Source organism: Aquarana catesbeiana, linkage group LG04 (assembly GCF_042186555.1).
Source record: "Aquarana catesbeiana isolate 2022-GZ linkage group LG04, ASM4218655v1, whole genome shotgun sequence".
In the NCBI taxonomy this organism is placed as follows: domain Eukaryota; kingdom Metazoa; phylum Chordata; class Amphibia; order Anura; family Ranidae; genus Aquarana; species Aquarana catesbeiana.
The window spans coordinates 180,793,245-180,816,494 of NC_133327.1; the positions used below are offsets into that span (position 1 = coordinate 180,793,245).

General features: G+C 38.9%; 1 protein-coding gene across 5 annotated transcripts in view; it reads right to left on the reverse strand.

Annotated features, from left to right (window-relative positions):
* Positions 1-1,791: 1,791 nt before the first annotated feature.
* The window catches only part of DOCK10 (dedicator of cytokinesis 10), a 428,377-nt gene continuing 406,918 nt past the window's right edge, over positions 1,792-23,250 (reverse strand). For all 5 annotated transcript variants that reach the window (XM_073625969.1, XM_073625970.1, XM_073625967.1 and 2 more), the window contains 6 exons: positions 16,626-16,772; positions 14,927-15,137; positions 12,859-13,049; positions 8,327-8,427; positions 4,554-4,692; positions 1,792-2,391 (listed from right to left, as the gene is read on the reverse strand). In XM_073625969.1, the coding sequence (XP_073482070.1) occupies positions 2,275-2,391; positions 4,554-4,692; positions 8,327-8,427; positions 12,859-13,049; positions 14,927-15,137; positions 16,626-16,772 (906 nt within the window). In that variant the 3' untranslated portion in view covers positions 1,792-2,274. The remainder of the gene's footprint in view (positions 2,392-4,553; positions 4,693-8,326; positions 8,428-12,858; positions 13,050-14,926; positions 15,138-16,625; positions 16,773-23,250) is intronic.

Below are 23,250 nucleotides of genomic sequence, written 5' to 3' on the forward strand. Positions count from 1 at the left end.
CTGTGTTACTCCAGATCTCTGCTCTCTGTGTGTTCTTTATCCACAACCTTGGTTCTCTGTGTATTTTTTACTCCTGATCTCTGCTTTCCATTAATTACTAACCCCTGACACCTGCGATGTGTGCATTACTTACTAGTGACCTCTACTCTTCTTGTGTTACTTACTCCTGACCTCTGCACTACATGTGCATTACACACTCCTGACACCTGTACTTTGGAAATTACACACGCTCGTCTCATAGCTTAGTAGGCTTATTTTTTTTCAACCATACCCATTAAGCCCCTCACACTGTTAACACAATTTGGCCACACCCACAATTGTCTCGGGTGCTGCATCATTTCTCTACTTATTTTGCCCAAAGCATTTTGTCATCTACCTTAAATGTTTACCTCGTGTTCCAAAAGACTGTAACTGATTGCTTTCGGGTGTTTTTAAAATATGGGCATGGTTTAGTGGGTGCGGTTACAAACAGAGGCATTATTTTGTTGGCATGGCTTCAAATGGAGCCTTTGTCAGTAGGGTGCCCCAGAATTTCTTTTTGAAAATCTGGCAATCTTAGCCCAGTAATCTGGGGGGTACATCATCAAAGGAGAAGATGCATATATCAGCAAAAATTATTATTTTTTATTTTTTAAATATGCTGGCCAACTTATTTAGTTTTTTTAAAAATTTAAACTGAATATGACTGAATAATGTATTTACAGGTATTTTCTAAAAGAACATGAATCACTTTGTAAAAAATCAAGCATAATTGTTGCTAGGCTCTTGTATTACCCTCTGTAGTTCTCATAGGCTCATACAGCACTAAACTGTGTAAGTCCAAACACAATAAAATGCACATATGGCTTTATACTGCACAAGATTTGATATGGTTGTTGTGCAATAACGACAGCTTAATAAAAGGACCTTAAGAGGGTTGAATGAATGTTGTTTTCATATTGTATTATATCTAGGTAAGGAGTAATGTTTGCATGGACTATGACGGAACCATGATAATAACCTGCAGTTTCTACTGAAGCAGCAAAAATAGGAAAAAAAATCTACCAATGGAATGAGTGCCAGCTCAAATGATAAAAGAGTCCAAATTAATTTACTGGCTTGCACTAAAAAAATTCCAATACGTTTCGGGGGCCAGAAAACAGTCCTCCTTCACCAGGGCTTCAGTTAAAATCAGAAACTTGAACAAACTAATCCTTATCTTGATTGCTCACACAAATGCTGCTGGCTAGTAGCTCTCTTAGTCCAGAAAGTATCTTCCCTGCATAGATCCACACAGGAATGTTCTATTTTGAGTCCATTCAAGTTTCTTATTTTAACTGAAGCCCAGATGAAGGGGAATGTTTTCTGGCCACTGAAACGCATTGGAATTTTTCTCAGTGCAAACCAGAAACTTAAATTAAACTCTTATCTTATCTTTTGGTCCGGCACTCCTTCCATTGGTGCATGTTTCTCTGGCAACCTGCTTGGTACCCACTTGAGGGTAGCCCTGTCTATTGTGAGCAGCATAACCTGAGCCAGTGAGCTCTCTGAATGTTTTTTTTTTTCCCTCACTACTTTCTATGAACTCACATCAATGTCCCAGGGCATCTTGGATGTTTTATTCTTCATCTGAGAATAAATAATAAAAACTCAGCATAAAGGCACATTTCATGTACTTTTTAACTTACCACTATTCAGGAAACATGGTGACGATACAGAACAGTCGCTTCACTCACAACACTGGCTGCCATTGTTCATTGAGCACACACCATTATATATTAGTACCATGTAGAAGAAACACATAAATACCACTGACATCCACAAATACTTTAATAAATCTTTATCTAATTATCTATATAGACTCTTAGTAACTTTGGGGCAATGGGTTCATTTCTATAAAAATGACAAATTTTACACATCTCCTATTTACAAATTTCCATGTAAATATGCTTAATTAATTATTATAAAACATAGAATTAAGACTCTTAAAATATAAGCAAGAGATAAAATAATATTAGAATTAGCTTGAAGAATGACAGTTTTGTCATTGCACTGCATTTGCTGTGGCTTAGCCCCAACCCCCCCACCTCTTGGGCAAAGGGGGAAGCATGTTTTTTAATACTGTTTTGTTCACTGGGTAGGCAACATGTTTATATCACTAGTATTTCTCTGAGCACTTGTCGTGACCCAATAAATTAAAATTACAATCTATGTCCCAAAGAGGCAAGTTCTCCAGAGGTTCATATTCAGGTCAATCTGTGGCATCAAGAAAGTTCATATAGGAGAGGCTTCCAATCAGGAATCAGCTTTTGACGATGTACTTGGCAGTCCCGTGTTTGTTCTACTGATTGATCGAAGAATACATTGTTTCTCAACTGCAAGATGCTTTGCTGGGTCCTCTCGATAAGTGATCTTTAACAGACAGAAGAAAGAAAAAAGCAATCTCAGTCTGACAGCAAGTGATGGGCAGCGACCTTCAAATAACGAAAACACATATAGTAGCAGTTTGCTGCGGTTCACTTGACAATTTCACCCTTCAAAGACTCCCTACTGGCAGCTGTGGGGTTGCAGTGGCCAACTGAGAGCCTCAGGTCACTAGCTGTCTTTAGAAAACTTACAGCTGGCCACAAGGGTAAAGTTTGATGTAGAGGTTGTTATTTTTTTTTATCCTAAGGCAAAAGAAAGATTACATATACAGGTGTAAATAAACATATTTTTACTTTTAGGGAAGTTCCGATTAGGCTGGATCTCGAAAGCAGAGCACTTAAGTCTAGATAGAGAGAAAAAGTATCCCACCTTACATCACATGAAATCTGTCAATACATAGGATGGATACAGACAGGTGAACAAGGATCAACATGCAGAGCAAGACAAGTAGAGGACATACCGATATTCCCTAATGTACTCAGTGAAATGTTAGACAAAGAGGTAGAGAAGCGGAACAGGCAAGGGTCACATGACAGCTGAGAGAAGAGAGAGAATGAATTAAAACAGTGCTGGGATGACAGTATATGTACACATAGAGCATAAACATAAGCAGACATACAATGATAAGGCATCTTTATGATCATGGTTAGGGGAAAAGATGGTGCATAGTATGCGATGTGGATGAGTTTTAAGCAGTTGTTCACTCTGGAAAATAAATAAATAAAAGTCAGCAGCCACAAATCTTATAGCTGCTGAATTTTAATAAAATGACACTTACCTGTCCAACGATCCAGCACTGTCCTCTGAATGCTATGGGCTACTGCACTATACATCTCTCATAGCTGTTTACACTGTATAACAGAAAAAGCTTAAAGAACTTACTGTATTTCTAGTTAAAACTTTTTTTTTTAGATTGGATAGAATGGGGAAGGGTTAGGCCCTGTGTCAGGTTTTTAATAATGTCTACTGGGGACATTCACCCCTTTATTTGTACTGTTGACTATTGTCACCAAGAAAGAAAGTGAAGGAAAAGCCAGCATTTTAGAGTTGTCCCTAGAACAAAATGAAATCTTCCAATGGAGATGTCGGTTTTGTGGACAACTCTCTAAGAGAAGAATTCCCATCATTTTAGGAGATTTCCTCTAACTGTTGATTGAGTCTCTGGGACAGGAAGCGAAAAGGAAATTTCCCTAGTGGTACACAGAAAGCAGAAAATAAACAGAAAGGGTTTTAACCATTTCTTACTCTTTATTTTTTGCAATACATACACCTTAAAGGTACATTGCATTCAGATACAAATCATTTGACTTGCTGTTGGAGGTGCCCTTTTAGGTATCCATACAATAGAAGCTATAGCTGCTTGAGCATTGTTAAAGTGATTGTAAAGGTATGTATATTTTTTTAAATAACAGACATGTTATACTTACCTGCTCTGTGCAGGTGCCCTGCCCTGCGGAACTGCATACAGCTGCTCTGAACCTCCTCTTCGGGGTCCCCCGCCAGCACTCCTGGCTCCTCCACCCTTCCAAGTGCCCCCATAGCAAGCCGCTGATATGGGAGCACTTGTGCAGGCTTGATCCTGAGCCAGGCTGGGTGCATCTATTCAGACACACAGCACGGCGCAGCCCCACTCCCCGTTACAGACAGGCACAGCTCTGGATTGAGTGAGGGGTAAGTATGGGGGGGGGGGGGTGAGGGGGTGGATGACACTGCTACCTGGACATTTAATGCAGGGAATGCATTAAAGCTAAAAGAATCTCATGGCGTCAGAACCACTTTAACAGGTACATGAAAGCCAACTACAGAACAATGCAGGGGACTGTAAAATATTAAATGTTGGCAGGCAGTGAAGCTTATATGTTTTAAACTTATTTTTATGTAGGATGATGATAATTATGACTAGGGGAAGAATGGCACACAACGGATACACAGTGGTAATTATAACAATGATTAGGTAAAGACCCAAATCATATTTGTCTTACAATCACTAAGAAACCGTAATATACACTTCCCACAGTTCCCACCAAAACACCTAAAAAAACGAAAACATTAAAACTGGAAGCACTTTCTGTGTCCTCCATCTTCTATGATGACACACACTTAGTGCTATATGACTGTACAAATCAGGGTCATATTTGTTATCTCACCGGCTCATTCATGACTTCAGAGAGTTCAGCCAGAATGTCCTTGTAATGGGCTTTCATCTCTTCTTGGTACTCTAGCTGATCCTCCTTTATCAGCCGTTCATTCACTTCTAGAGCCAGACCACAGGTGTCTGCGAATTGTCTGCAGAAAAACACAGCTCAATGAGTACAAGTTATAGTATCACTATGTCAAAAATCCAAGTCTTACTATAATTACCAGACTGGAGAGTAGAAAAAAGTACAGTGTGAATGCAAAAAGTTTAGTAACCAACAATGACCAAAGAGATTCCAGATTTTCTTATTTCATACACATCCAATGCTTAAAGAGCAGCCCCGATCCTCCTCTTTTTGGGTCCCCTGCTGCTGCTCCTGGCCCCTCCTTTCTTCCTAGTGCTGAGCGTCTGACCTCCTGTGTTCAGAATGCTGCAAGCAGCCACTCAGCACGGTCCCTGGAAGCAAGTGAAGATCACAGGAGTAGTGGTGTCTACTTCAGTGATTTCCAGCTTGCAGGGGCCTCGGCCAGGCATGTTATCTACATAATTACATTGTTCTAAGCTGGACCAATGTAACTATGTATAGCATTTCTATACCTGGAATTCCTCTTTGATCTAGCAGTGACCCAATCTCCATCAGGAACACTAGATACATATTTATTTTGATATGTTACTAGTTGCACTACTAATACTGATATCTCAGCTAGATGCAGGACTACATATGGCCACAGATGGGCAGATATGTGACTGGAATATTGGAGGTCTTTGAATATGCTTTTTGATATCCTGGACCTAGCTTGTTCCTACCAACATATTTTAGTGTTAACTGCACATTGATAATCTCATATTCTTTTTTCCATAGAATGAATATGCAATATTTGCTCATTCTTTGTATAGCAAGGCTGAGTAAATCAGATTACATGCAAGTGTTTACAGTTCCGTTTGTAGGCACACCTCTTTCCATATATGTGTTTGGAATGTATGTTTGGTTGCTTATATGGAGTTTACTTTATTTGATTCATGTAATCTGGCCTAGAACATCCAAAATACAGGAAAACACTCCATTACTGCTGAAAAAAGCAGAAACAGGTAAATGGGACTTTCTATGTGCCCCTGAAAAATCATAGAAAAATCATAAAAGAGCAATATTTTGTTACATAATCATTAGAAGCTATAATCAGACACTAGACATGATTAAAAACAATGAAACCATGTATATAATCAATCTTGTAATCTTTGGCATGTAGGACTAACACATTTCGCGAAGAGCTCGCTTCCTCAGGATTCATTTATTATATACAAAGAATTTGGATATTCTCAGTGCACCACCTGGTGATCTTTATTACCAGGATCTCTTACAAACATATGGACTCACAAAAAGAAGCAAGAGTAAAAACTATCAACAATGCAAGGCTACCATCCCAATTTTAAAGTTTCTTGTCAATCATCCTATATTATAGTTGCGTGTAGGGTCAACTTATACTGAATCTGCTGCCCAAGCACAAAAACATTCAGCTAAGTCAGCATCCTTCACCACAGACATGGAACCATTTTCATTTATGCATATCTGTGGTGAAGGATGCTGACTTGGCCGTGTTAATATTCTAAAAATGGATATCCTTCCTCGTTTCCTTTATATTTACAACGTAGTTCCTATTACTTCACCAAGAGGCTCATGGCAACTTGGATAAGTTATGCACCTTAATCTTACAATGAATTAGTCGCATCTCTTATGTCCATTTCTCTCCTCGAGATTCCCAGAACTCCCAGACCACCTTTTGTCTGTTTCAGGGTAGACAGTCCTTTTTGTTCTTGATCACCCCCCCTTCTCTGGTTTTCCACTTGGATCTCCCTTCTAACCCCTCCCCTTTCCCTGTTTAGTCTTAGTTTCTTTTCACTTAGTTGTACTATGGCTTTCAATTGCCTACTTAAAGCCCGTAGCCTTTAAACCTCGCCATACATTAATCATTTTTTTTGTTCAACCAGAGGGTTGAAGGGGAAAAAAAGACCCGATTCCCCAATCCACATATTCTTGCATCCTATATGACTTTCTTATATGTGGTACAACAATTATACTCTATTTGCGGACCTACTGTACGTTATTTTGTACACTGTACATTGTGTATGTTTTTTCTTTTGTTTTCTTGCTTCTTGTATAATTTTTTTGTGGTAGAGAACTTATACTCTGCATACTGACCTATGCTACTATGTATCTTGAAAATCCTTTGACAAAAGAGCTATTAAAGAGTATGGAAACCTAACATTTCATATTCACGATATGTGCCTGCTGTACCATGTTCAGTACTTGTATTAAAAAGTATCCTATTCTTTTTGTATTGCTTTCTTTGTGTGAAATCCCTGGTGTTTCTGCCAGTCCCTCTGCTTTCCTATTAACAACTGACCACACTAAGCAGGAGAACAGTCAGGAGTAAGTTCTCTAGCTTTGCTAGGAACTCAGCCTGCTCTCCTGCTCTCCTCCAATGACCCCTCCCCCCCCCCGCATTTCTTTTCACTTGGAAGAACAGTGTGCTGCTGTTTCTCCTCCCCAGCTCTTATACCTTCTGATAACAGAGGGTATGTGATCACTTATAAAAAAGGGAAAAAAGTGTTTATAATTTTTTTTTATATATCTGTACACAAATGTTTTGTCTTTTATTTCTATTTTAAACTGAATGGGTTGTTTTACAAGGTGAGGGTTTACCTATACTTTAAAATCCAGAAGCCTGCACATTGCTGTACTTCATTACTAAATTTGAGACAAATGTTTTTTAACTAAATTTGGGTTTTAAATTTAGCTTATTTTAACTTTTTTTATCTTTTTTTCCCCACTCCTAATTTTTTTGTATTTTTGTATAGGCTTGTATAGTATATGTTGTTGTTCTATTTCAATACTTCCTGTATGCTCAGTTATTTGTACATTCTTGTATTATTTACCCTTGTTTTTTGTCACATTTTGTACAAACTTTGTAAAACAGAAGATATTCACATGCCACATTCCATTACCTTTCTCTCAAATAACAGACTTCTTCTTAATTTCAGGACAATAGGCAGAACCATGCAAATTCTTGCTTTATGCCCCATTTATGCCCCATTGGCCACATGCATTTCCAGAACAGCTGATGTATAGTGCAAACTGTATACAGCTGCTTCAGGCTTTTTGGCCTTCATCAGCACAGTGTATGGAAACCATGGGTTTGACTTACTAAAACTGGAGTGCAAAATCTGGTGCAGCTGTGCATGGTAGCCAATCAGCTTTAGCTTGTTCTATTAAGCTTTGACAAAAAACTGCACCAGAATTTGTACTCTACAGTTTTAGTAAATCAACTCCCATGGTTAGTATAGAGCAGGGCCCGGGGCCCATTGAGACAGATAATAGGTGCTGCTTTTTCTTCTTGGGTCTTTGAAAAATCTAACAATCTAACAACCAGCCAGATTTTACTTTTCATTTACCACCTTCACCAGACACATGAAAGGGATGATATAACTGGAAGAGACAGTTCTTCCAGGCATTTACAATAAAGAGACTGAAGGTCATACAAGGTCAAGGAAGGTCAAGGTCAAGGAATTCTTTATCGGCTATAGAAGCATCCCTAAACAGCCAACCCTTGCACATTTGGCTGTAAAACTTTTCATTTCATTACTTTTCATTTACCACCTTCACCAGACACATGAAAGGGATGATATGACTGGAAGAGACAGTTCTTCCAGGCATTTACAATAAAGAGACTGAAGGTCATACATTGCACATGCTCCCAGTAGTAATGTATTTATAAAGCAAGTCACCTGAAAATTTCTTTAAGATGCTTCACTTGACTTTCTGGGTAATTGTTGGCATTTGTTTCTGTTAGAAAAGCTCGAGCATATGCCATAGGTCCAGCATTTACCTGAAAAAAGTAACCCATATCTCATCATATGTTATTATAAAAGAAAAGTCACTCCTCTGAATTGCAAAACATATTTTTATACATTTCTCTGACTTATCACTTTTAATTTCATACAGTAAGAGAAGAAATGCCATCTGTTTGAATGTAATCTTTTTAATATATCTACAAGCCCTACTCTATTTTAGAATAGTAGCCGAGTTTATGATGTGCTGTTAATGTGTTTATCTCACATCCAGAGGGAAATAAGCAAAAAACACCTTTCAGCATACTATAGTTAGGTAGTGCTTAATGATAGCCGGAATTAACTGTCTAGGAAAAACGCCAAACTTTTTCATATTGCTTCACGCAGCGATACCTCGTGAATGTCAGAGACAGCATTCGCATTAATGTGTATTTCTGCTGCCCACTTTAGAACTGCATCTATGAATTTTAAGTAGGTAAAGTCCAATTATTTTTATAATAAGTGTATGCAATCTTTAACATTTTATGCATTTTCAGAAGACATTGTTTGTAAATCTGCAGCTTACATTTAAATAATACCTGGTGGTGACCTTGCCATTAGGGTCCTTGTACAGGCTGTGTTTCACCCAGTATACAGAAGGCTGTATACTGGGTGAAACACAGTGTAACAGAAGAAGTTGGTGAGAGACACATTACACATTACTAGTTTTTTGCCTTCCCTAGAAATCCTGTCACTGGCAAGATTCTGCCAGCAACAGAATTGGAATGGTGAAACGGGCTAGTACATTGTTTTAGCAAAATGCCACTAAGAACTGGCCAAGCACTATGTCGTTGACTAATGAGATCCTACTTTTTAGTTACTTTTTTGCTTTATACATTAGGCGTTTGTGTACAATGGGCTTCCCCTTTTGTTATCGTTTAAACCTTGGAAAGCTTCAAGATGTTGCTGGGCTCTTTAAGCATATGAAAATTAAATTAGATTCTTAAAGTAAATTGATATTGAAACAATGTGAACTCTCTCTTACAGTTACTATTTTCATTCATGTAGTATCAATTTTTTTCCCTGCAAGTGATATTTAAAGCTTGCCACAACAAGGCAGTTGTCTCCCGAAGAATGACAGGCAGGTGCTATCTGCCTGCTAGTTCCTTGCGTGACTTGCCAGACAGAGTGTGCAGTCAATACTTTCCACCCATCTTCTCAGGCTGAACAATATTTATATGTGAAAAGATGCACTTCAGACACTGGAATTCTTTATTGGCTATAGAAGCATCCCTAAACAGCCAACCCTTGCACATTTGGCTGTAAAACTGGGGAAATGTGCAGCCTTTTATAGCCAGCCTATTGTCATTGACTCGATAGTACATTTTTAGATAATGTCTGAACAGATAGAATAAGAATATAACCCAGAGAGAAGACATATTTCTGTAGGTCCCATCTACCTGTATAAAATGTATACATTCTCTGGATGTATGCTCTAAGCACAAAATACACTGCATCATACAAGGTACCAATGAATAAAATAACAAGTGCAAAAGTACAGGAAAATATTAGCAACCAATCAAAAACACTTTAATAGTTCTCAGGCCATTTAACTGCTGAAATCTAGTTGCTATGGGATGCTGCATATAACTGCACTATGACAGAAACCCTATTTACATGGTTTTTATTTATTCAGTTTTACTGTACTGAATCCACCTAAGGGTATTTAAAATGTAATCACTAAATGTACTGTAAATAAATTGCAAAAAAAGCAACATATAAGCTTTTTTGCTCCCATTCTTTTAGTAAGTTGATAAACTCACATGGCTTCAAATACCTTCTCTATGCGGACAACACCCAAATCTATCCCTCTACTTCTCAGCTCACCCCTTTAGTCTCCTTACTCATTTCTAATTTACTAACTGACATTTATTTTGCTAATGGTGTAAAACCATTTTCTAAAATGTAATCTTTCAAACACTAAGCTCATAATATTTCCCGCCCCTTCCTGTGTCCCCTCCCCATTGTGATTTCACCTATGTAACATTTCCAAAATACACCCTTTCTTAACTAATGACACCACAAAGCTAATAATTCACTCACTTGTTATCTTTCAAGTTAACTACTTCCTCTTCATTAGCTTAGCTCTAGATAGGCCAACCTCCTGCAGTCCATCATGAATGTTGCTGTAAGACTCATCCACCTTTCCAACTGATCAATGTCTGCCTCCCCTCTTTGCCAATCTCTCCACTGACTTCCACCCACCCAACGAATAAAATTGAAATTATAAACAATAACTTACAAAGGCATCCATACCTCTGCCCTGAGCTACATCACCAACCTTGTCTTATATTATTACCAAAGCATACTCTTTGCTTCTTTGCAAGACCTCCTGCTCCCTGGCTTCCTCACCAGCCTCCTCCAATGCTTGCCTTCAGGACTTTTCCAGAGCCTCGTCCTCGTTCTAGAACTCGCTGCTCCAATCTGTTCAGCTATCTTCTACTCTGTACACCTGCAAATGCACCTGACTCTGATTACATGAGAGAACCCCAGTGGTGGCTCCCTGTGATAAGCTGTGGGAGGTAGCCCCATTGAAAGAAATGGGAGGCTGCAGCTTCTGTAACTAATTTTGGCCACCTGCATGTAATCTCTCAGGCAGTGATTACATGCAAGTGATTAAATTGACATGGCCATAATTATCTGCAGGAGTCATCATCCTCCCTTTGCTTTTAATGGGGCTGCCTCCCTCAGCTAATCGCTGGAAATCGGAGTCGGGAGCATTTGCAGGTGTGAATGCACCCGTAGACGATCCCTGAAAATATATCTCTTCAGGGGAGCCTATTCCACCACCACCTAACAAACATTACTTTTACTTTTGGCTCAGACTACACAGTTATTACCCTTGGTATCACTTGTCTCTCCCTTTTAGATTGTAAGCTCTCAGGAGCAGGGCCCTCAGAACCCTCTTGTATTGAACTGTATTTTTTTTTCTTATAATATCTTTATTATTACAATTACCAATTGCAAAACATTTAAAATCTTTTCATTAACACTGAACTGTATTGTAACTGAACTCTGTAAGTGAATAGTCCTGTGCTCCTAGTGTTTTCAAATGTAATAAATACTAACTATATAAAGTGTCTAAACCATCATACAACTATTTAAATTATTCATCAACAATCGATGTATAATTGATTGCCACTCCACCAAAAGCACATCAATCACATAATACTCCACCAAAAGCTAACGTTATATTATTTTGCACTAGACCAGTCAATACTAAACTCAAAATTAAAGATCCCCTTTACTCTTTTTTTTCTTTTGGGCCTTCCTACCGCCACCACATCCTCTCTGGGTTCTACTGATCTTCCCCAATTTGCCCATTGTGGTTGTCTTCTAGATGGGGGGACCCTAAATGAAGGGCTTCTGTATGAGGGTTGTCTGTTCCCAGTTGCTGGACTGTAAAACCCATTCCCTAGTGGTTTATACAAGTTTGCCTTTATGAGAAAATGTGTTCCTCTTTGTTACCCCCCCCCCATTCGCTCTTTGACCTCTCAATGGGTTACATCTGTTATACATGGGTACTCCATGGTTTTTCTTTTTTTAAAAGGTTAAATTTAATCTGTTTTGTGTTTGTACATTCGTTTTTGTATGAGCCTTTATATGTCCCCTTTATCTTTAACTCTTTGCTTTGTATTTTTCTTTGTAAACATTTTCTTATTTTATCCTCATGGTTTTCAAATTGTTTCTTATTCTGTTTCTCCATGCTTTGGACCAAGCACATTATTTCCAAGGACATGGTCTTGGAAGATGAGGAATTGTTTCAGAGGGGACTTGTATGCAAGTTTTCATTTGCACTTATATTTGTTTTTTTGCAGATTCTAATTGTTATCATTTTAATTGTTTATGTATAATTTCACTTGCGGTTTGATGGTTTAGATGCTTTATATACCGTAGTTAGTATTATTTTAGGTTTGAGAACACTAGGACCACTGGGCTATATACTTACAGCATTCATGTATCATCACTGATAATAAGCACAGCAGCTTAGTTTAAAACTTTTAGGTTAGATAGGGAAGCGCAGAGGTATATAAAGTTTTGGCATTATTATTGTAATTGAACTGTCTCCCTCTATTTAAGTGCTAGGCACACTGTACAAATCCTATATTATTATAATAATAACAATAATAATGATAATAAATGGATCATTAACAACAATAGCACATAAAAAATGTTATGTTTAGTTACTTTAAACCCTTCTGCAGGCATAGTTTATGCAATGTGCAATCTTCTGTTTAGGCTGCATGTGCTATGGGATTAGATTGCACAGAGGTAGCCACATTTATATGCATGAATAGGGATTTGGAGGTCAGCAATATCTTTTCCTGAGCCAAAGTGACCTGCCAAGTAGTTGCAGCACAAAGCTGTACTTGACACTCAGACTGTCCCTATAATCACCATTTCCCCAGTGAACAGAACAGTGATCTCACCTTGACACTGACGCTCCCTTGAAGCTTCAGCTGCAGTCTTATCATATCCACATCGTCCATAGTGCACAGCTGCTGCAACTCCTGAACTTTTTTGGACATTTCATCTATAGCCACTTCAATAGGATTAAGTTCTGTGCTTGTTTGACTTACAACTTGAATACGCTTTTTTACATACGGAAACGAGTGACTGGCTGTGTGGAAATAAGAAAAAGTAGAGGGATGAAGGTAGCTTAAAAACCAAGGATGCTTGTAATGACAGCATATTGTATTTTCTGCCCTATCCCTTGCTGTCAGTGCCAAGATTAGCTTTTTTTTTTTTTTTTTTGACCAGAGTAGGGAAGGAATACAACCTCTGTTAGGTCTTACTGCTGTCTGGGTTACCAGAATAGGAATAGAGGAAAATATTCAAATAGGGAAACTTTTTCCAATGACAACTGTCTAAGAGGGGATATTCTTTATCCTGTTTTCGCTACACAACAGAAAGTAAAGCCATTTATCCCCAATAGGACACACACAGCACAAAAAAAAATTGATAAATGTTTTACCAAATTTCCTACTTTTATTCAAACTTTACTAAATGTTTTGGCTTAAGATAATTTTTTGAGGGCTATTTCCAGGAAATGGTGTTGTCATGAGCTACTGGCATAGAGTGGCTCTCAGCTTTCTCAAACAGACATCCGTATTTACACATTTTCATCTACAGCCCATGTGATGGTGAACAGCATCACTGAGAACACAGTGATTCCCTTCAAGAAGTATTATATTGTAGTGGTTACACTAATGCCCCGTACACACGATCAGATTTTCCGAAACACATGTTGGATGTGAGCTTGTTGGCGGAAAGTCCGACTGTGTGTATGCTCCATTATACATTTGTTGTCGGACTTTCTGCCAACAAATGTTGGTTAGCAGGTTCTCAAATTTTCCACCAACAAATTTTGTTGTTGGACTTTCCGATCGTGTGTACACAAGTCCGTCCCACAAAAATCCACGCATGCTTGAAATTAATGCTCACCAAACACAACATTAGCAGAAGGAGCCCAAAGGGTGGTGCATGACTATTGAACTTCCTTTTTATCAGCTCGCCGCACGTTTTGTATGTCACTACGTTCATAATTGTTGGCCAACGTTTGTGTGACCGTGTGTATGCAAGACAAGTTTGAGCCAACAACCTTCGAACAAAAATCCACGGTTTTGTTGTCGGAAAGTCCGATCGTGTGTACAGGGCATTGCACCCTAGAGCTTCTTCACATCAGTTCAGTTGAGCTGCATTAATCTGCACAGAAAACAATTGTTTTCTATGTGTCCTATTAACACCACATACTGTGTTGAAGTGGCCTGCACAGCGGTTTTGGTGAGCAAAAATGGCTAATGTTCTGCTTTAATCTTTCTATTAAAAATAAGTAAAAGAGGAAATCTGAATGACTGCGATGTACTCAACAGGGCTAATTTACTAAAGATAAATAGGCTGTTTACAATATAAATTTCACTTTGCAAGGGAATTTTCCCTAAGCTTAGTGAATGTGGTGAAAATGTACTATGCAAAGAATACTCAATTACATGCAATGAAAAAAAAAACAGTATATTTGCATTCATATGATTCAGTGATGGAATTCACCAATTCACTAAGCTATGAAAAAAAAGTTCCTTAAAAAATTGAGCAGCCTATTTACCTTTAGCAAATCAACCCCAAAAAGTTCAATAACAAAGTCTCGCCAATAAGATTCTTGGCTATGCAACCATGGAGTTTCCCACCTCTAACAGGGAAAGTAAATCTCCCTTTTGGTGGGTGGGAGAAAGTGGGAACGAATGAGTAGAATTCTCACTATTGGAGTCTCAAAGATATATAGGAATTCACTTGTTGATCCAACTTGCCAACATCTAATTAAAGCCAACGTATTCATTTTGCTGGACTGATTCTTTTTATTTGTTTTAGCTTGTGAGTTTAACATGCCAAGTTACTTGCGGCAAGGAAAAATATTGCAAAAAAAATACAACAAGGATTTTAGAGGACTTTGACTTTACAGTTAGATTCTGTAATAAAAGGCTAATGTTATTAATTACTTACTGGTAAGTACTGTGCGCCTCTTGCATTGCTCCTCCACTCCACCATGTTTCTTCCCTGATAGCGTGAATGGCGTCTCAAACACAAACCGGCTGATATTATGATGCCTCTCAAAATCTGTCTTTCTGTCTTCCAGCTCTTTCTCATCAAAGTAAGGTGTGACATATGTGACTTGAAAGTAAGCAAATTTAGGATCTAGATCTTTGGGATTCACCTACATAAAAAAATAGGCATAATTATTTCCAACATGTACCTAAAGCTATGCTCTTACTATAAAATACAATCCTACAATTTTTTCCAAGATGTTATTTTTTTTTTTAAGTAAAGCTCATTTAACCTTATTTATCAGCCCACTTCCTCCAGCCCACAGTCATACCCCCCCATATGTAATTTTTGATAACTTTTTGTATACTTACCTAATTTCCATATGTCTTCAAGCTGGTCACATGCATGGGTCATGTTCTTTTTGCCTCTCATGTAGGCGCTTAGCAGTCCTTGATGCAAAAAATGTTGCTGATGTAATGCATCAGCATAATTTCAAGCAACAATGTACTGTGAGTGCAGGCAGCCAGGATGATATATCCCTAGGGGTCTTTCCATGACACCCTAGGCTCAAAGGAAGTTGGTTGAATGACATTAGGAGTAAATTATTGTATCCATATGTAAATATCAATATAAGTAAATGGTAAAAAAAAAAAAAAATACTTTTTCTTTGGTATATTTGTTAATTGTAAACACAGGTGCAGTCATATTTGCTTATTTCAATATTCAGGCTTTACTTTCTGCTTTGCAGTGCTACACAATGGTTATGGTTTACTGCTCTTTTTCAAGTTCATTGGGTTGATTTACTAAAGGAGCTGAGAAATTCATTTAAAAAAGTGTATATTTCCTTTCATTATCCAAATATGTGAAAAATACATTTTCTCGTTTTTTTTTAAGGTGCACTTTCTCAACTCTAGCCAATTAGCCTTGATTAGTCAGCCTGATTCATTGAAAACAACGCATTTCCTGTGTGGTTGATACCCTTTTTCAGCAGTTGTTCAAGTGTTAGTAAACCTTCCATGTAAAAACAACATACTATATTGCATTAGACATCAACGCTTACATTGTTTGCTGTGTGCATTTTTTTTTAAAGCTTGTCACCTTGAAAATTGACTTTCATGTGTTTCCATATTCCAGGTGGCTATGCTGCCTTGCAGGGTTCAATGGATTCCCACCATTGCCACCCTTACAAGCAAGCTTCTATCTGGGAATATAGCCTGAGGTGCCTACACATCTTTGAAGCCCCAAACTGCAAGCCAATTCCCTGCTCCACCTTCTCTTGATTTGATTGAGAATGGCTCCTGAGACAATGCTTCTTTCTTTGTACAGGTGATCATGTGATAATGCTTTAATGTGTCCAGCGCATGCTCCCTTGAAGTTTGGGGATTTGGTGATGGGAGAGACAGAGCAAGTGTTTTTTCACAGCATCTAAATGTAAGTCACTGAGGACATAAACTGATAAAAGTTAAAGTTTCCATATGGGTCCTGAATAGATTGCTACAAACAAAGATGAAGGTTTACCTCTACTTTAGGTGACAGGCACAGCAATTGCACTTATTCAGTTAATGTTTGCTCTAGTGGCTGATCTATGAATCTTTATCTTTAATACAATAGCAAACTGAGACAAGAGACCGGTAGGTTAGACAAGAAGCACACAAACCTTGTTGGAGTCCTGAATGATCTTTACATTGTCCGCTCCAAACTTATCAGTATAGAGCTTGAGCAACCTTTGCGATATCTCTGACAACCCTGTTAATTTGGGTTCTTTATAAATGTACTCTTTTCCTTCTTCCTCTTCAAAGAAACCCTACAAAAGAGAGGATCGTTATGTAGAAGTATACCAAGAAATACTCAGGGATTCATTCCCCAAAGCCACACCATGAACTGTTAGTCACTTCAATGAGTTTATCACACACCCTACAGCAAGTACACATGTGCAAGCAAAGCCTTTGATGCATTAGAAATAGAATTATTAATGGATGATGGAAATTTATGTTAAAGCTGAATACAGGGAGAAGCTGTATCACTGAGATTCTCTAATAACAGTAATAATTGCCTACAAAGATTTTTTACATGACATTAGGAACACATTTTCTTGAGCACTTTGAATAGAGTACAGTCACCAGTTCTGTTCCCTGAGGTATATTCCATCCAACACGAGCAACAAGCTAGTGATTAGATATGAATACAGACACTTTTGGCAAACCAAACTATGCTTCTACAAAGTATAAGATTTTCCAGTTCTTAAAATAATAATAATAGAGACAGATATAGAATCAAACATAATCACATAGATATGCAAGATTCTTTAAAATGCCTATTCTTCTCAAACTGTTTAGTAAAATTCTGAAGAGATATAAAAAGCCAGTGGAAGATGTTTGTCTATTGTAAGCTATGCACTTTTTACTTGCTACAATGTATGAATTTTTACATTAAAAGGGAAAAAAAGCCAATGAATGATAAAAGTAATTAGCAGCACCCCAAAAACAAATAACTTATTTATACTGAATGAACTCTTTAAAAATCAACCCCACCCCTGCTCCAATCAAAATGGATGACCTTTCTGCAGATACCAAACTGATTATAATGATTATATATATATATATATATATATACAGTATATGCACGCCTTTATCTGTTTCTTTTTCTTTTACAAAAGGTAAATCTAACATATTTGAATGCATGTGTGTATGGTACAAAACAAAACAAAAAATACAAAAAAACAAAATGTGTGTATGGTAAGTGCCGGTTTACACTACAGCAACTTGGGATCCGACTTATCAGACCTCAAGTTGCCCCAAGTTGCTGGACATAAGAAGTTCCATTGAAGTGAATGAGAGCCGTCTTAATGTACACTACTGAAGTTGCTCCAACTTCAGAAAAGGTTCCTGTACTACTTCAAGGCGACTTCTAGGCAACTTGAACCCATAGATTTCAATGGAAGTTGCCTCCAAGTTGGATCTCCATCTATATCGAAGCAACTTTACAGGGAAAAAAAATAATTTACCCAGGTAACCCCTTCCCTCCCACAGAGCTGATTATTCTGTGATTGGTCACAGCCAAAGTCACCTGTCCTGGAGGCAACTTGAAGTCGCATTGTAAGTTGTGCAAAGTCACGCTGAAGACGCGTTGAAGTCGCTTCCAAATCGCCTTACAAAGTCACGCTGTAAGTCGGGTTGCCCCTGTGTGAACCGAGCCTTACAGTAGTACTTCCTAAGCACTCATTCACACGGGTACAGAAAGCAATACACTATGAAAAACAAGTATTTCTCTGCCCAGGAGCCACAGGTGTTTGCCTACAGTCATCTGTAGAAATCAATGACAATCGGCTGCTGTAGGCTGATAAATACACATCCAAGCATTTAGTTGTGTACAGCTATGGATATGTGCCCTTGGCAGCTTGCATCCAGATGCCACTCTAGGATGCAGAGATACACTCCTTTTCACGATGTCCAACTTTCAACATCTGAGTGAAAGAGCCCTAATATTTTTAATGCTCGTCCAGTGCATTTCCTGGCAGCTTGTAGGCAGGAAAGAGAAATGTTTTTCAGGCTTTTTCCATTGTTCTCACCTAGTGATCCTGCTGGTAAAGCAATACCTGTCCTACGGTGACAACACCCACTCACTCTATTGCATCTACGGAGGAGCAGAATTGCCACTGTTTGACAGACAGTACTTTAGGACTTTTAAATATACCATTGAAAGCGGTTTGTTGTAACTGTTTGATGCGTGCACACAAAAATAACTGGTGATACTGCCAGAAATCTTCTGAGCTGATTAACATTTCATCGAAAGTAGAAGTTAATAGACCGAAAAGGGGCAAATATGAGACATTCATTGCTAGTGATTACGTACACTAATTTTTAAAATTTTTTATTTTTAATAACCTCCCATGTAAAGTATTTTGAAGAGACAATTGGTCATGGGCATTGTTTACACTTTCTCTTTGCATTGGGGTAATTGAGGACATAACACTTTGTCAGGGCCTGGATTTAAACCTAGGACCTCTGCTGTGTCTGGCGATGACTCTTCTCGCTGAACTATCCGAGATGCTGGACAGCACCCTGTCTGATCCATTGGACAATCCTGCCTTGTGTTCTGCTGAACCTTAAACTTTTTCTCCTCCCATGAACTTCCTGAAAAAGACATGCCTCTGCATGTCCTGTTTGCCAGATATTTGTGCTCTCTTCAGCCAGTATCTCGCTCTCGTCTTCTCTGCTGCCATCCATATTATGCTACCACTTGGTATTGACTCTTGGCTTGTTCTTCGACTACGCTTCTGCCTGATCCCAATCTGCAACTACTCGTTACTGTTTGATCCTTACCTACTTATCCACTTCTGGACCCTGGCTTGCTCACCTCCTGGTGGGGCGATCCTGAGGGTCGCAACCTGGTACTAACATGCAACAAAATATAATACTTAGACTCCGCACCTCAGGTGAGCCAGCATCATCCGCCAGTGTGACTGCCTGTGTACCTATCCTGCTGGTTGGTGGTACTACTATACTGCTACTGCTATAGCAACTGGTATTTGAGCCTGACCCCTGATCATGAAACACTGACACTGTGGAAATATTTTTCGTACAGCAGGTTTGGATCCCAGTCTTACAGAAAGACAGCAATTTAAAAGGAAATGTTAAACTTTACTTATATCCCATATCAGAATACAACCACCAATGTTTAAAGATTGCAGCAGTCCTCTTTCTCAAGGTATACAAAAGGGAGCACCAAAACCAGATGAAAGAGTTCATGATACTTTAAGTTTCTGTAAAAGAAAAGTTCCTAAAAACAGCCTACACGTTTTGGGGGCAACACCTCCACCTATTTATCAGGCTCAACACAGGATAAAACTGGGATTGACTTAGAGAAAAGTGCCTTCACAGAGATCTACATTAGAGCCTGAACCCTTCACATGAGGTAATAACCCCATGTGGGGAGTTAAATACTGGTTCTAATATAGATCCGTAAAGTCACTGTTTTCACAATCCATCCTGTGTTGAGCCTTGATGAAAGGGAAGTGATGTTGCCCCTGAAATATTTTGACTGTTTTTATAAGACTTTTTTTACCAGCAAAATTTTAATTATATTTTATCTTTTATCTCTTTCATCTGCTTTTGGTCTGGTGTTCCTTTCTGTATTTGCATGGTTTGAGTTACTGTCGGGTACCCATTGAAAAAAGCCTTGCCTGTCCTCATCTTTCCTTCATCTGACTACACATGTAAGTCTAAAGTTTCCCAGTGCCTCTTTAGATATGTTGTTCTGGACTCTTTCTCTAGGTGACAAGAAGAAAGCATCTTTGCTTGCCACCTTGAGAAAGAGGGCTGCTTTACCTTTGAAAACTAGTTGTAATATTCTGATATGGAATTTTTGTAAAGTTTAAAAGAGAAGTTTGGGATTTAAAAAAAAACAAAACATACAGTACCTCACAAAAGTGAGCACACCCCTCACATTTTTGTATATATTTTATTATATCTTTTTATGTGACAACACTGAAGAAATTACACTTTGCTACAATATAAAGTAGTGAGTGTACAGCTTGTTTAAGAGTGTAAATTTGCCGTCCCCTCAAAATAACTCAACACACAGCCATTAATGTCTAAACCACTGGCAATAAAAGTGAGTACACCCCTAAGTGAAAATGTCCAAATTTGGCCCAAAGTGTCAATATTTTGTGTGGCCACCATTATTTTCCAGCACTGCCTTAACCCTCTTGGACATGGAGTTCACCAGAGCTTCACAGGTTGCCACTGGAGTCCTCTTCCACTCCTCCATGACGACATCGCGGAGCTGGTGGATGTTAGAGATCTTGCCCTCTTCCACCTTCCATTTAAGGATGCCCCACAGATGCTCAATAGGGTTTAGGTCTGGAGACATGCTTGGCCAGTTCATCACCTTTACCCTCAGCTTCTTTAGCAAGGCAGTGGTTGTCTTGGAGGTGTGTTTGGGGAAGTTATGTGGGAATACTGCCCTGGGGCTTGGTCTCCGAAGGGAGGGGATCATGCTCTACTTCAGTTTGTCACAGTACATGTTGGCATTCATGGTTTCCTCAATGAAATGTAGCTCCAGTGCCCTAACACTCATGCAGCCCAAGATCATGACACTCCCACCACCATGCTTGACTGTAGGCAAGACACACTTGTCTTTGTACTCCTCACCTGGTTGCCATCACACATGCTTGACACCACCTGAACCAAATATGTTTATCTTGGTCTCATCAGACCACAGGATATGGTTCCAATAATCCATGTCCTTAGTTTGCTTGTCTTCAGCAAACTGTTTGCAGGCTTTCTTGTGCATCATCTTCCTTCTTGAACGACAGCCATGCAGACCATGCAGACCAATTTGGTGCAGTATGGTCTGAGCACTGACAGACTGATTCCCCACCCCTTTAACTTCTGCAGCAATGCTGCCAGCACTCATATGTCTATTTCCCAAAGACAACCTCTGGATATGACACTGAGCATGTGCACTCAACTTCTGTGGGCTACTATAGCGAGGACTGTTCTGAGTGGAATCTGTCCTGTTAAACCGCTGTATGGTCTTTGCCACCGTGCTGCAGCTCAGTTTTAGGTTCTTGGCAATCTTCTTATAGCCTAGGCCATCTTTATGAAGAGCAACAATTCTTCTTTATTTCAGATCCCCAGAGAGTTCTTTGCCATGAGGTGCCATGTTGAACTTCCAGTGACCAGTATGAGAGAGTGAGAGCGATAACACCAAAATTTAACACACCTGCTCCCCATTCACACCTGAGACCTTGTAACACTAACGAGTCACATGACACTGGGAGGGAAAATGGCTAGTTGGGCCCAATTTGGACATTTTCACTTAGGGGTGTACTCACTTTTGTTGCTAACGGTTTAGACATTAATGGCTGTGTGTTGAGTTATTTTGAGGGGACACTGTTATACAAGCTGTACACTCACTACTTTACATTGTAGCAAAGTGTCATTTCTTCAGTGTTGTCACATGAAAAGATATAATAAAATATTTACAAAAATGTGAGGGGTGTACTCACTTTTGTGAGATACTGTACATTTATACTCACCTAGGTGGATGCAGCATCAATCTGATGCTGCATCTGTCCCCCGCTGGCTCTGCAGTGAGAAATGAGAAATCAAACACGGCCGACCGCTATGTTCTCCCACTCCCAACTCTGAGAAGAGAGCCGGGACTGTAAGTCACCTGCTCTCTTCTCTCCCCTCCAGTGCTCACTGAACTGGGTTGTGGAGGGGGTGTGAGGGGCTGGCTCAGGGGGATTGCTGAGAGGCTGAGCCAAGTTCCGGCCCAGACATCTGGGTGGACTGGCTGAGTGATGTCAAACAACAAAAATGGTGAAAATGGATCACAGGAGTGCAGAATTAACTGCACTCCTGTGATCCATAGGAGAAGTATGGCTGAAAAGCTTTAGCCATACTTCTCCATTAACATCTGTATGTTCCTTTAAAGTGCTGTCTTTTTCTGAGATTGGATTTTACACGTGGCTTTACACTTACTCTCAAATGGGGGTGTAGAAGTCTGTGTGAAATGGTTTAATGAATTTTAGGTTTGGAGCTCAGCCTGGGCTGATGCTATATACACAGTCCTATGTATTAGGTTTGGATTTCTGTCACCATTTTGTATTTCTCTCGACCTGACATACCAGCTTTGGCTATGTTATTTTTATCGCAACAATCTAAATACATTTTGGGTTCAGTCAAAAGATACTTCAAGAACCTATTCGGCATAACATCCTTATGCCAATTGAATGTATAAATATTTGGCAAACATTAGACTGAACAATGACTAAATTATAATTCACATTTTATGGCTAATGTTTTGCCTATCATGATTTTAGCAACTGCCAGAGTTTTATCTATTCTGACTTTTATATTGTGGCCAGCAGCCACCTACATATTCATGCATGCTCCATATTAGCTACACTTCTAGTGTATGGCCTTTATTGTATCCTTTCCACTGATGTTTAGTAGCGAAAATTTGACACATACAGTTTTACATTTCTTTTACAAAATAAACAGCCAGATGCCAAGAAAAAAAATGCCCTAGCAAAGGAAAATGTCTGTGAGAGTATTACCATTGTACTTTTTGCCCAGAAATCATCATAAAGCCAGTACAAGTGCTGCTATAGCATTTACTATCCATGATAACACACTGATCTGTTTACTGAATGTATGCATTAGAAATGCTTTAAACTATCAGGTAAAGGCAGGCTTCTAGATTGGGCAATAGAGCCATCTTGTGGCAAAGCATTGAGTGTTCACTTTTGGAGGAAAAGAATAAATAGTGTT